Source organism: Musa acuminata, chromosome BXJ3-1, assembly GCF_036884655.1.
Source record: "Musa acuminata AAA Group cultivar baxijiao chromosome BXJ3-1, Cavendish_Baxijiao_AAA, whole genome shotgun sequence".
Taxonomy (NCBI): domain Eukaryota; kingdom Viridiplantae; phylum Streptophyta; class Magnoliopsida; order Zingiberales; family Musaceae; genus Musa; species Musa acuminata.
In genome coordinates, this window is record NC_088349.1 from 45,104,883 (window position 1) to 45,120,000 (window position 15,118).

At 35.3% G+C, this 15,118-nt stretch overlaps 1 protein-coding gene across 4 annotated transcripts; it reads right to left on the reverse strand.

The window, feature by feature from the left end:
- Positions 1-317: 317 nt before the first annotated feature.
- Positions 318-14,745, reverse strand: LOC103975012 (arabinosyltransferase XEG113-like). Of its 4 annotated transcripts, none has more exons than XM_065134704.1 (13): positions 14,551-14,745; positions 13,421-13,660; positions 13,128-13,333; positions 11,776-11,881; positions 10,845-11,101; positions 8,315-8,450; positions 7,073-7,167; positions 6,913-6,966; positions 5,118-5,231; positions 1,531-1,629; positions 1,304-1,423; positions 751-837; positions 318-659 (listed from the first exon to the last, which is right to left on the reverse strand). In XM_065134704.1, exons 1-13 carry the CDS (start codon positions 14,600-14,602, stop codon positions 489-491), a joined length of 1,737 nt encoding a protein of 578 aa, XP_064990776.1. In that variant the 5' UTR covers positions 14,603-14,745; the 3' UTR covers positions 318-488. The 4 variants fall into 4 exon arrangements, with proteins under 4 accessions (XP_064990776.1, XP_064990775.1, XP_064990777.1 ...); XM_065134703.1 differs by having other exon boundaries at positions 14,446-14,745; XM_065134705.1 differs by having other exon boundaries at positions 14,439-14,622.
- Between the last annotated feature and the right edge of the window lie 373 nt (positions 14,746-15,118).

Sequence of the window (15,118 nt, forward strand, 5' to 3'; positions counted from 1 at the left end):
ATCTAAATAGGTCTCCCCTCTTAGACACAATATCCTTTACATGAATCCATCTAATGTTACTACAAATTGCCTCTACGTCATAAAAGGAAGATTTATTAGTAGGATGTAATGATCAATGAATGATAGTATATATACAAAGAGTGGGAGAGGGAGTGAGAGAGAAAAACAAAACATAAGACATTAAAAACCTCTATCTGTTTAAAATATGCATATCGTCCCAAAAGTGCCACATTGAGTTGTCAACTTCTTTGAGAGAGAACAAATAAATAAAAACACAATGCTGAAAAGTTGACTATTAAAACCATGGACACTCAAAATTGCTCCCTCAAGATCTGAACCTCTCGATTTTTATTCCGTACAAAAAGAACTTTTGAGACAAAAATACATCAAAAAATTCTCATTTATAGGATGAATAATGTTTTCAACAAGTATAATTATGTCTGAAACTTCAGATGACGATGATCTTTCATGACAAGCAAATATAATGTTCAATCCCAAGGTGGATGATCATCTTGACTAGTTCGTGGTGGTTCAGGTTTCCATTCTGGTTTCTCATCCCAGTATATGTCATAGTATATGTGGCCAGGGTCACGGTTCTCCACGCAACACCACATTCCGACGTATCTCTTCATGCGATTTCTAAATTTTACTTCTCTTGCCTAAATAAACTCATCACGTTATCATCTAGAACAAAATAGTGATATAGAAAAGGAATTTTTAGCCAAAAAAAAAATGTACGATAATGCTTACCTCATCATTGAACCCTTGGAAGGCATTCGCCATGGATGAAAAGTGCAAGACTTTGATATCTTTGTGCTGGGAGAATACTTGCATGTACTGTAAGACAAATTGGCAAACTGTTTAGCAAAGCTTCTGAACTTTTCTGGAGTACATCAGTAAAAGCTTCAAGCATCTACCCTTTTCATGGAAAAAAAAATACAAAATAATCATATCCATGTGTCATGACCCTGATTAACTACAAGACAAAAAAGTAACAAAGTCCGTTAAAAACACAAAAACATGTTTCTAGAGCTTGTAAGAAGAAACCAGTTCTTTGCTCTGCTTTTTGGCATTGTATCAAGAGACCTTAGAAGAACACATAGAATATGGACAACAATAGAAAGTCAAAGGTTTAAGGTTCCAAGACTAGAATACTAAGTTGTCTGCTTTCTAACTGAACTTTGCTTAGTTAATACCATTAGAAAATGTGCTCCCACCAAATGAACAGGCAATCTCATCCTACCACCATTATTATGATCTTAAACCATTACAGAATCAAAATTTAATCATTAGATGTATGTACCATATGCTCAGTGCTATTTCTGGGAAATTGGATGAAACCACGGCTAGTTGTTCCATCGGATATATTGCATCCTTTGGAATGTGCATCACAAAGTTGAACATTAAGTAATGATTCCTTCACCTGAATCCATAATAAAAAAAGGTTATTGGGATTGAAATATATGTATGAGCCACTGAAAAACTGTACGAGCTGCTAAGTATTGCATATTGATACAATAATATTTTTACATGTTTGGGCACTGATGGATTCTGCAGGAATGAGTACTCCCTGAAATGAATTTGTGGTCCAAACTCTTCTTCAGAAAGGCCATGGAGCATGGTATGAATCTGCAACGGTGAATCAACTCTAATCAGATGATCGAAATTGTGGCAGCAGGCGTAACAATTATAACATGCAAAAAACAGTTTACATGCAGTGGAAGAAGAAAAAAACAAGCAGTGAGATGCTGTAAATATAATCAAGCATATACTTCCATTCACAAAAGACTGTCCTTTTAAAATAACTAATTAATACTGACAACAAAGACTAAAAAAATTTATTCCCAACCATTATAGATGGGATTGCTAATGGATCTCCTCTTTGTTGCTATGCTCGGTATCAAGATTTTAAATACTGGTCCAATACAAGTTTTCAACATTTGATCTGACCATTATGGTACTGGTATATCAAGCAGTGTATTCTTTGTTACATTGTTACCAAATGAAAAGAAAAAATTGAAGAACAAAAACAACGTAAAAATGGATAAAGCATAGAGATTAGAGAATACCTATTTTATCGAATCTAATGAAGATAAAACTACACTCTATGATCAAAGGACGAACAGAAATTGGTATCAAAATCAATTGGTTGAAGGAGAATGGATGAAATGTTTCGGGAAAATACAGTACACAATCAATAAGTTGAGCATGTGCAATCAGCTTAATTTGAATCGGAGAGTAAAAACTGATATGACAAACTGCAAAATCATTGTACATGACATCTTATAAGAAATTTTCCTCATGGAACAGGAGACCTACCTGCAAAATTATAGCAATTGAAAGAGATTTAGTCAACATATGTTTTCTTAGAAGTTAATTGTAGCAAAGCAAAATATTTTTTCAATAATTACAATTTCCAAGAACTTGGTTATCCGTTTAAGTCAAACGAAGCTAAGGAGACTATAATGCATATTAATATTTAAATTTCAATGCTAAGGATCAGTTTTGTTTTGGAATAACATCAAGAAAATAATTTATAATTACTGGAATTATGGAGCATGACATTTAGTAGAACAACTACCTCTACCCCTGTGTAATAGGAAAGCTCATCATGATTCAACTCTCAACAGGCCCAGAGTATAGAACAAATAAGAAAGTAAAAGAAGATGCAATTTCAAGACGAGTGTATGTTAAAATTTTAATTGAAGAACAATATGCCCTTACTTCCAATCAAATCTACTCTTGCGCCTCTACTTGCTTTCTAGTATTCCAACAAAACCTGTGCACAAGGCTTCCACTAATGCAGGGTTTGAAAAGAGTTAATGTATGCAAGCTGATCCCTAGAAATAAAGAGGTATTTTCTTATAACTTGAACCTGGTCTTCTATGTCACAGGAGCAATCTTACTTTTGTAACCAAACTCACCCTTATTCCAACTTGCCCCTCTCTAATCTAAGTTATATTTAAACTAAAACAAGCCACATTAAACAATATTACTACTATCATATTCTGACCTTAATTAATTATTATTTATCTTTTCTCTCTCAACACCATCCTCCTACTCTACGAGAACCCATTTCAATGTCCACTTATAGAAAACTTGAATTAAGGTGACTAAAGCTCGTCTATAGTACTTGTTGATGATGATTGTCAAACATACTTGAGCTTCTCATGTAATGTTATCAAGGTCATATTTGGTATCATGAATGCATATTGTTTCAAATCCCAAAAGTAAGAAATTTGACAACCAACGAAAGAACCATGTTTGATCGTCTGATAGAGACTTAATTTCTAAAAATTTGAGTAGAAAATTTAAACTTGCTTGAGTGATTCACTGAATAGTGAAGATAGGACGATTCTTGTTCTCTCTAAGACCAAACTAAAGTTTGTTCAATCAATTAACGGATAAGAACACCCATTCATTTATTGAAAAAAAGTTCTCTGATTTTTCAGAATAGGGAATTGTTTAAACTTATTTCGGTGATTGGTCAATCAATTTTCTGCATGGATCTAAATATCACAGCATATCATTACAAAGTGTACCATATCAGGCCAACTGCTTAATTTTACAAAATGTTTAGTACTTTATCAGATGTACCAACACTTCAGATCATACTACTGTACCAAGTGGATAATGACGCAAGGCAGGTGTCTAACTTTTAGTTCCTTGGCTCTTAGAGCACTTCGATATTGCATATCTTCCATCCCACCTCATCTCTTCATCTGCCCATCCTACTTCATCTGTTGAGAGTTAAAATTCTCCATTCCTCTTGTATCATCTTTATTTACAACAGGGAATTTAATTTACTATGGATCGGTCCGAACTGACCGTTATTTACCATGACATGTGTACTTAATCTTTTACTGTAAATTCCAGATAGTATTGACCAGTCTGTGCTTGAACCGGGCTGCCAAACACCCAAAGTGACTGTTTTTTCTTTAAACACCATTGCCTGATGCGTAATGGCTCACAACTCGCAAGTGTCTCTATTGTCTGTCGTTCAACTGCCCTACTGCCTACCTCATCTTTGATGTCTCCTCCTCTTCTATGGACTTCCTCTTTCTTTGACTTCCTATTCCTTCTTCCTTCTTATTCTCCCTAGTGTGGTTCATCTTATCGGTTCGTACCGAAGTATTGACTGGCCATCGATACGGTATGCACCAACATACCGACACATGGTATAATGGGATATACTAATAGACCGGTATGTACTATGTACCATCTATATTGGTCCTCTATTGGATCGGTATGTACCGCCCATATCGGGTAATATGCCACAGTACAAAAAACCTTGCTCCCTACCACTTCCTTCCTCCTCCCCCTCCTTCCACATCTCTCCCAATAGAATGGCATTCCGTGTGTCGATACATTGGAACAGATCAGACTTGTACCAATCTGTTCATAGACTACCATGGGCCCAATACCCAAAATTGAAAACCTTGTTTAAGATCATTGGAATTCCTATATAAAATTGCGCATGGCAAGTGGCAAAACGGAACACTATGGAAATTAAGTTTACAGTATTAAAGGCTAAAAGCATATAGCCATAAACATCAAAAACTAGCCAAAAGGAAATTAGTCTATTACCCAAAACCCTAGTGATTCATCAGCAGGGAAAATCTGATTCCATACATCATGAATGAGCAGGAAGATCCCACATTGTTCTGAGTATTTTAATAACCACATCAATGCAGATAATGGAGAACGTGCAGGTATAAATAATTCAAGTAAGCCAAGAGCAACAAGATCAAATAATTCAGACCACATAAACAATCATCTTAAAATCGAAGATGCAAGAAATTTGACTTTGATCTATTTGTAAGCACACAACTCATGCTAAAACTTTTTCTCATGGTTAAAGTCCTGGTATATGTACTATTTGAGGACGAGCTTTCGTACAATGATAAGGTTCATCCCAAGCAACCTACCATTTTGCTGATCCTTTGGATTTTTGAACTCAATGGAAAAGAGCAAATAGAACCCATAATTTTATGATCCAAGTTAGCAAGTGAATGGCACGAACAGATAATGAAGGAAAATGCCCATCCATGGATAATGTGTTAGAGAACTAGCAAGAGAGTGCACAATCTACATACTAATCTAACAAATCTAATTACCTCAAACAAGTGGTCCATAGGGCATACAAAAGGTTGCTTGGTCAGTGTCCCTTCCAAAATACCAGGATGTCCAAACCACATTCTTTCAAACCTGCACCATAATGGAGGCATTACCTAAACATAGACAAGGAATATGAGTCAGAATTATTGCAACCACAGCAGTCAAGCACGTTGAATAATAATTTCACAACAATGTCCTGTCCAAGGTTTTTAATTTTGTACCATATCGATGTACCAAGCTTTGCTCGGTATGGTACGGTATGGCGTACAGAGCAGTATGCCCTGGTGTACCGCTCGATATATGTATTTTCATATACATATGTATATAAAAATATGTTTATATACGTATGTTTACTCATAAACATATGTATTTTTATATACATATGTTTATGAGTAATAATTACTATAAAAATTGTTTATAAAAATATCCCCTTCCATCTCAAGAGATGGGAAGGGGGTGATGGTGGAGCGGGTGAGGATGTGACACGTCGCCTCCATCCCCAGCTCGAACTCATCCCCCGTGAGGCACTCCGCAATGCTCTTGCGATAGACGAATCCGATAGGAATCTAGCCCCGGGAGAGCTCATCTCCCGCTCCCCCGCCGCAGCCGCCCTCAGTGACTGTGAGGAAGAAGACCAAGATGACGACGAGAGCGAGCAAAGGAAGCACAGTCCTACCTGGGTCAAGATCCCTTCCATCATTGTCGATCGCGACCTCCTCGACCACAACGGCCACGATCCCTCCGCACCCTATCGTGTTTCGCCCGACGGAGCGAGGACCTGCCCCCTACCATGTTCCGCCCGACAAAGTGAAGACCCATCCCCTACCGCATTCCTCTCGACGAAGCGCTTCTTCTTGTCCCGCCACGTCCAACTCTCTTCTTCGTCATGCCTCCTCTGTCCAACGAGCGTCGCAGCCTCGTCTTCCTCGCCGTCATGCTCCTCGTTCTATCCACCAACTGATACTGCCCGGTAGCGGGCGGTCTGCGTACCGATCAGCTGGTGGACCAGTACGAGCGGTACAATTCAAAATTTAAAACCTTGGTCATGTCAATTGTTAATGTGTCAAGTCTTTGTGTTTTATGTTGCTTAAGTGTAACAAGCCTCATATTGCATATTGCAGAAGACTATGCTAGTTGTGCTGATGAGAACAAAGTTGACCTTCCATCCTTATTCTATAATAGAATCAGGATCTCAAAAATTAGACACAAAATTCAATTATTTGATACTCCATGATTTTCCAAGAAGCAACTCCCGTTAACATTACTATTCTCGAGCAATAACTAATGAATAATAAACTCCTTAAAAAAAGGATTTTGAGAAGTAAATGGTTCTCAGCTCAATGGCCATTTGGAATTTGATTAGATGATAAATTAATTGCACAATTTAATGAAATGTTTATCAACATCTGCATGGACAAAATGTTTGGACGACATGTACATCCATTGTTTTCCAAAGTGCACAATTTGTGAAAGGAGAAGGGATCTTTGAAAGATCCTATCTTCTGAAGCTATTAATTACCATAGCAGAATATCAAGGAAAAAGATCCATGCAGAATATCAACATCCGCATGGACAAAATGTTTGGACAACATGTACATCCATTGTTTTCCAAAGTGCACAATTTGTGAAAGGAGAAGGGATCTTTGAAAGATCCTATCTTCTGAAGCTATTAATTACCATAGCAGAATATCAAGGAAAAAGATCCCTTTAAAGTTTAAACTATGCATATAAGATATCTTTTATAAAATCTCAGCTGGTCAAGTTTAATTTTTTAATTGGTGAAACCTCACTCACCAGTGTTCGGTTCAACAGACAAGCAACAGCAAGTGCAGTCCTTATCTGCCTCAACTGAAACATGCAAATAAGAATGTCACTTGATCAGTTAATTACTTGGACATCTCTCCAAATCTCAATAAGAAATGCCAATGCTGATCTTTTTTTTATATTATCTTACCTGGTAATTAACCAATGAGAAGTGTGATTGTAAGGTATGTGGCCCATCCAGCAACAAACTCTTAGGAATACCAGGTTTGAATGATAAGAAACCTCCTGCAAAGACACACACGGAGGCAGAAGGATAACAAGCATGACAACATAACATAGTTTTTGGAAGAATTAAGCATAGAGTCCAGTAGCCTCGCAAGTAAACCTGATGAGATAGACACTACACTCTGGGATGTGTAGGATGTGCTGAATTTTCTATCATCATTTCATTGATTGTGATGCTCTAGTTCTTGCTCCAGACCTCAAATAAATTTAGTCATACGAAAGATTCTTTATTACAGAACTTTCAAAAATGAACACCGTCCATATACATGAATCTCATAAATTTTTGGCATTTTTGTGGTAGGTGCAGGTATATATTTTTGGCATTTTACATCTAATTATTGTGTTTACATGTTAGTTAGAATTTCTTTCTCACCTTCTCGGTATAGTATTCTTGATATGCTACTTTCAATTTTTATTCGAAATATGTTTCGATTTGGTATTTTTATTGTATTCTATATTAAGATCACTTTATTGACACCTAATTATTGTCTTAAAATGTTAGTTAGAATTTCTTTCTCACCTTCTCGGTATACATATTCTTTATATACTAGTTCCAATTTTTATTCGATATATGTTTCGATTGGTATTTATATTGTATTCTACATTAAGATCACTTTATTGTTATCAATATTGATTATACTAGGCTCATTTATATGTGAGAAAGAACCCTAAATTAAGATTTTTTTATTTTTCACTGATTTTCAAGTACTTTTGTAGTATATTGTACACGCCGACATAATATGTGTTGATACGCTGATACAGACAAGAGTCATTAGTCCAGGCCTTGAATGCTGGTACAAACCAAACCATTTCAGATCGAGACTTGGACTGGTAGGGTCCGATACACGGTATTGTAGTCCTTGCATACTCCACATGAATCTATAGCTTATCAAGTTTTTCAATAGATAATTTCTCAAAAATTAAAGCGCTCAACACAGCATTGCATCTCAAAAATCACATAGCACTAGTACTGGTTTTCAGTATTTGGGCAAATATTTTTCACTTATTACCTATCAATATTACAACTCACTTATGAATTGTGTAGTAAAGTCAAGTACAAAAAAAAAAAAAGTAGTCAACCAGCTAAGACATTTAGCTTAGTATAAAAAAGATGAATTTTACCAAATGAGATGAGAAGAAAGAATACCTGGTGTATCATAATATGCAGGTTGGTCATAGAAAAGCATAGCCTCACGTAACCTATGGCGCTTTCCATCAGAACCTGCAAACTGGAAGGTAGTATGCACAGCATATGGTTCCAGTTTGAGCTGCTGGGGCATTGCCTGCCAGTTCATTTAAAAGAATTGTTACATGGTCATTCACATTTATTTGGTGAAAAGAGAGAGAAAACAATATAACAAACTATATAATAACCACGGTTGAGCAACAATGAACTAACAGCTCCAAGAACAACAACAACAACAACAAAGCCGTAAGTCCCAACTATTTGAGATTGACTACATGGATCTTTTGTTGCCATTGAGATCTGTAAAAATTCATATGTTTAATTAAATTCAGAGTACTTAAATCCTTATAGTTCTTATTAAAATCTTTTTTAGCCTTCCCTTACCCTTCCTCGTACCACTAATATTAATTATTTCGTCTCTTTTGATAATCGCATCCGGAGGTCTCCTAAGCACATGCTCATATCATCTTAAACGATTTTCTCATATCTTATCCTCTATCAAAGCTTTTTTATACTTAGTTGTTCACGAACAAAAATATTTTTTCCTATATTTCCTAGTAACTCCACACATCCATCTCAAAGTTCTTATCTCGACAACATAAACTTTTTGTAAATATTATTTCTTAACTATTCAACACTCAGATCTATAAAGAATTGTTGGTCTCACAACTATCTTATAATTTTTTTTCTATTATTAAAGGTATTCGATGATCACAAAAGACTCCTGATGTCCCTCGTCATTTTATTTTTACTCTATAAATAATATATTCATCAATCTCTCTATCTTGTTGAATAACTGATTTAAGATACCTAAAACTTTGACTTAAAGGGAATTCTAGTTTATCCAATTTAATTATATTCTCTTATTTACTGCTAGAAGTACTAAAATTACATTTTATATATTCAGTTTTAGTCCTACTTAATCTAAAATCTTTAGTTTCTAAAGCTTGCCTCCATAGCTCACGTTTATAATTAATTTCACTTAGGTTTTCATCAACTAAGATAATATCATCAACAAATAACATACATCAGAGAGGTCTATCATGTAGGTATCTAGTCAGTTCTTCCATTATCAATGTGAAAAGATAGGAACTTAATACAGATCTATGATGTAATCCTATGCTAATAGAAAACTCACTAGACACTCTCCTTGTAGTTTTGACACTAGTAACTATATTATCATATATATCTTTAATAACTTAAATATAATTAGTGGAATACCTTTCTTTTTTAAAACCCACCGTAATATATCTCTAGGAACTCTATTATATGCTTTCTCTAAATCAATAAAAACTAAGGATTTTAATTTTGAATAATACCACCCATACAAGGCAATACATATCGGTCCGTCAACAGACCAGTACGCGAACTGCCCGCTACCGGGCAGTATCAACCTAGTTGCGGCGAGGGAAGAAGCGTCAAGGGAGAAGACACTCGAAGAAGAGGGAGAATCGGGAGAACCTCGACGCTTTTCAATCTAGCGCCACACCCACCCTTGACGATCCTGATTTAGCAAGTAACAGAGAGGCAACGACTCGGCTTCTTCTTTGTCACGTTCTTTGCCAAAGGCCGAAGACATATGCGACCTTCGACGTCTTCGCCGGATGCCACAAATGAGGAGAAGACCGTGTTCTTCTTCTTGTCGCGTCGCGTCGCACCGAAGGCCGAAGATGTTTGCGACCTTCAACGTATTCGTTGAACGTTGCAGATGCAGAGAAGACCACGTTCTTCTCCTCGTCACGTCACGTCAAAGGCCGAAGACGTCTACAGCCTTCGATGTCTTCGCCGAAAGTCGTAGATGAAGAGAAGACTGCGTTCTTCTCCTCGTGGTGTTGCGTCGAAGGTCAGAGACGTCTACGGCCTTCTATGTCTTCACCGAACGCTGCGGATGAGGAGAAGAAAAGGAGGCAACGTCGCCGAGGCAATGTAAGCCTCCTTTTCTTTTTTTATATTTTATATTATATATATATATATATATATATATATACTGAGACAGTGTACGCCCATACGATACCGTAACAAGCAAACCTCGAAACATTGGTACGATACGAAAACGAACTTTGATAAAAACCATACACAAATATTTCTTTTTCTCCCTATACTTTTTCATTAATTGTTTTAATAAATAAATAGCTTCTATTGTTGATCTTCAAGATATAAAACCAAATTGATTTTCAAAGATATTTGTTTCAAACCTTATCCTACTTTCGATAACTTTTTTCCAAAGTCTCATAGTATCGCTCATGATTAAAATTCCTTTATAATTTGAACATTTTTGTATGTCACCCTTATTTTTGTAAATTGGCAAAAAAATATTTTTTCCATTTAACAGGATAACAATTCCAAGAACAATTAGAAGAAAAAGAATTGTTGCTTAGGATTCATATTATATGCTTTAAAACATAGAATAACATACAACATACTATACCATAACCACAATTGGATGAGCAACAATGAATTAACAGCTACAAAGACAATCAAAAGGAACTACCTGGACAAAGTATGTGTGCCCACTGCAAAATATACTTGCTGGCAAAAGACCCAGCTTAAGGGTCCCATCATAAGCATAAAAAAGTCCACTTTCTCCTTCAAGTGATGGTCCTAAAACTTGGTGGACAAGATCATTAAAGCCAGCCTGGTCCCATTTCTGGTCATCACTTAAAAGTATATCTTTCCACTCCTTAACTAGCCTTTTTGCAGCATCAGTGGGACGCCAATGAAATATTCCAATATTGTAGGCAGTAGTTACTACAAACAATAGAAGGGGAAAATATTAATTAACGATCCTAGAACTATCAAAGTCAAATTTTGATTAAATAAAATTTTAATGAACGTTAAGAAAGGGTTAAGGAAAGAAATGAAAGTGCAGATGCTGTGTATTAGCCTCATTTTGGCTTGCACCTTGTGTGCCACCAAGACAAGTGCCATTTTGCCACAACATGTGTCAGCCATGTGGACATATGCAAACTTAAACACCAAGTTTTCTACAGTCTAGTTTATAGGCTCCTTCATAGAACCTGACATCAGCAACATTGTTTGATATCTTTGAACAACCATTATCACTAACAATTAAAAAGTAACTAAGATGATGTATTTGATAATACTAACTAAGATTCACTCGACTGTGAAATGAGTCATAAACAGAATGTCAGTTTTATTACTTATGCCCAATTATAAAGGACCTACCGAGTAGTTTATCGAGATAATTTTTGCTACAGGAAAGAAGATTGTGTGTAAAAATTTGTGTACATGATAAGGTCAAACATTTTAGATACTAGTACAAGTAATGGTACCCATACCAGAATCTTATTATATCAGTACAACTTGGCATATTAAAAAAAATCAAGAATGTTTAATATATCTGTACCAGCTAGTGTGGTTATTACTTATTATTAAGATTCGTTGACATTAGTAGAAAATACCATTCTGCCAGACTTCCAAACTGTCATCAGTTGTTGTTGGTCTAATCTGATCGCTTGATGTTAACATATCTGCTTCAGGAAAACGAGCAAAATATGGAAGTGGGTTCTGTTCCAAGAAAAAACATATACTAAATCATTTATAATATGAGACAAGAAAAAACAGTAAAGAATGCTTTGAGTGAACTATCCAATTCAACAGATATAATTCAAGGACTGGTTGGGCCAAGAAAATCAACAAAAGAAATTTGCTTATATCCTGGTAAGTCCGAGGAAAGATTTAACTCTTGCAAAGCTTGATAAACATTGAGAGAATTTCATTCTTACTCTAACTGCATTACATACAAGAACAAGAATTGACCAAAAGATAGAGCTTGGGCTTTGGAAAGCCAGTTTTCCTGATACTGACGTGTAATTCCATTTGAAATCATCTTGCATCCTCAAGAGGAATCCAACATTCCAAACTAGAACTCGTGTATTGCACTAATTATTTTTAATCCAAAATTATGATTTACATTATTAAGAACACTTATTAAAGTGTGCATTTGGAGGAGACCTACCATGCTACAAGAAGCTTTTGTGATATAGCAAGGTGCACAATCCATAGTATTTTCTACGTTCATATGTTCATCCATATACTTACTCCGTCACTTCTTTTCACTCAATTGAAGATTAAAAGGCACGATATCCTAAATTTTTTGTTATATCAAGGTTGGTCTAAACCCTCTAGGTTATCTTAAAAGGAAATGTACATATACATAGTAATTTGAAGTTTCCATCAAACATATTCCATACACATTTCAAGTTATTTCTAACTTTGTCAATTTAAATTATGTTAATATCATAAAATAGTCAGAATTGGCCTGGGTGACGCTAATTTCTTGTAGCATGGTGAAATTTTCGAGTATCCAAAAATTAGCTACCATAAATTTGGAAATGGCAACCATATTTAAATCATGTCTCCAGTAACAATTAATATATGAAAAGTCTGTAATATAGGAAAGATAAGTATAGATTAAACGTGTAGGTCTTATATATGGTTTGATCCCCAGAACACACATACAGTCTCCAAGGTATAAAACATCACGTGTGCAGGAACATTTGCTTATATTAGGTTACAGAAGGTTATATTGATGAAACTATTATAAGTTGTGCTAGGTGCTACATACAAGAAGGTACAAGAGAACATCTGTAAGTTCAGCTAACAAAGACAGACATCAAGATCTAAATTTTAGCATAACCAGAATAAGTAAAACATGAACTATTGATGAGATCCAAGAAAGGTTATAATGTTGTGACATTCTACACCTATGGACTATTAGATCAAAAATAACAGAATTGAAACTGGTGTATACCTTTAACCAAACCATATCTGTATCACACATTAGTAACTCATAACCAAAAGGTAGGAGAGCATTTATCAACAATACTTTTTCCCTTCCCATTTTGTGAAATTTGGCAGATCCCCACCCAACATCTACTGTTACCATTTTGCTGCCCATGTCAAAAACAGGAATCCCTTTCCAATACAAAGCCTCCAATAATTTGGTATCCATAGCACCTATATCCAAAAAGAGAACTCAGATAAGTGTTATGTGAACTTTTTGTACATATGAATCTAATGTTGCTTAAGAGGTGCTTGACTTACCAACAAGAATGTTAAAAATATTAAGATCCGTTAGGTGTTTGACCCAATTCAAGATAAAGTCCAGGAATGCATGGTTCCCAAATGTCACAATGATGATATTATCTTTTGCATGGTGCTTCACCATCTCCTTGGTTAGTAGAAACGACTTCATACCAGGCATTTTACTATCAACAGGCACATCCCATATGGCTCTTGTGAACATGTCCGAAGGCTCTCTTTGCAGCCTTGGTGTTCCGGTTACTGTCAAAAAAAAAAAAAAGCTTCTTAGGTTTACTCAGATTGCTACTGAAAAGGTATAAGAATTCAAAATTAGTCTGTTAAGACAAATCTAATAAGAGCCTAACATCTAATTACAGCATAGCTCCTCTTCAGCCTTTCTTTAGTATGTTAAGACAAATCTAATAAGAGCCTAACATCTAATTACAGCATAGCTCCTCTTCTGCCTTTCTTTAGTATGTTAAGACAAATCTAATAAGAGCCTAACATAGAATGGTGAAAATCTAAGTAGAGGTAGAAATTATTATTAATAATCAAAGCAGAGATAGCAGAAATTATTAATTTTGTACTAATTTAATCAAGTCCTTGTCATTGTAAATTAAAAACATATATTTATCCAAGTGAAGCTTTATTGATCATAATAGCATCTCAGCCCCCATTGAATAAGCAAAAAAATGCCAAACTGTAGAGCATTCACTCTTTAGAGTGATGCTTAGCAACAACAGAGACATTTCAGGGGACGTGATTTCTTATTGAGTATGTATTCAATCAAGCCACTGAAGATCCATTCATGGGTTCGCAGAAATCTATGCTTGTATTTCAACAGTATTTATTACAGAAAAGGTAGAAATAACTAAACGACCTTTTACTAACATATTACATGCCCTACAGACTTTCATCTTCGGTATTGCGGAACAAATCTATGAGAGCAGAACCAAGACTATCCTAATCTTGCGGAACAAAGATACACAACATCGAAACAATAAGACTGATTGAAGAAGAAAAAGAAGAAGAATTTGACCGGATACCATTCGGCGACGGGAAGTATTTTTTGTTTCCTCCATCGCCGGCGCCGGCTGCAGGTAAGGAAGTATCGACCGAGGAGAGAATCACAAAAGTACAGAAGATAATACCGGCAACAATCGTAGCATAGATCGCCAAAAACAGTGGATTGCACGTCGCCATAAGGAAGAATGCGATCAGACGTGTTCGGCGGAAGAGCCGTTCACGAACCCTTTAACAGCCGGCGAACCGCCGGCGAACCCTTTAACAGCCGGCGACCCTTCAGCGAACGCTAACAGCCGGCGACCCTTCAGCCGAACCCTTCAGCCGAGCGAGAAGCCCTGCGAAGGGATTATTTATATTAAATTTAATAATATAAAAAATTTTAAATATAAAAATTTATATTATTATAAAAATAAAATTAAATAATTTTATTTATCTTAACATTATTAATTATAAATTTATATATTATAAAAATTTATAATAAAATTAAAAATTAAAATTAAAATTTTGTTTATCCTAAAAATAAAATTAAAAAATTTTATCCTAAAAAAAAATATAATTTTATCCTTAAAAAATAAATTTTACCCTTAAAAAATAAAAAATAATTTTGTTTATCCTAAAAATAAAATTATATCCTCAAAATAAAATATAATTTTATCCTTAAAAAATAAATTAAAAAAATTTGTTTAAAATAAT

What these genes read in the sequence shown, in the direction of transcription:
- LOC103975012 (XM_065134703.1), bottom strand. Translation starts at nt 14,602, where the DNA reads ATGGCGACGTGCAATCCACTGTTTTTGGCGATCTATGCTACGATTGTT. An exon ending in TATTTTTAACATTCTTGTTG is followed by an intron (nt 13,334 to 13,420) that starts GTAAGTCAAGCA and finishes TTTTGGATATAG; the next exon opens with GTGCTATGGATACCAAATTA. An exon ending in GTCTGTTGAACCGAACACTG is followed by an intron (nt 5,232 to 6,912) that starts GTGAGTGAGGTT and finishes GTCTATGTTTAG; the next exon opens with GTAATGCCTCCATTATGGTG.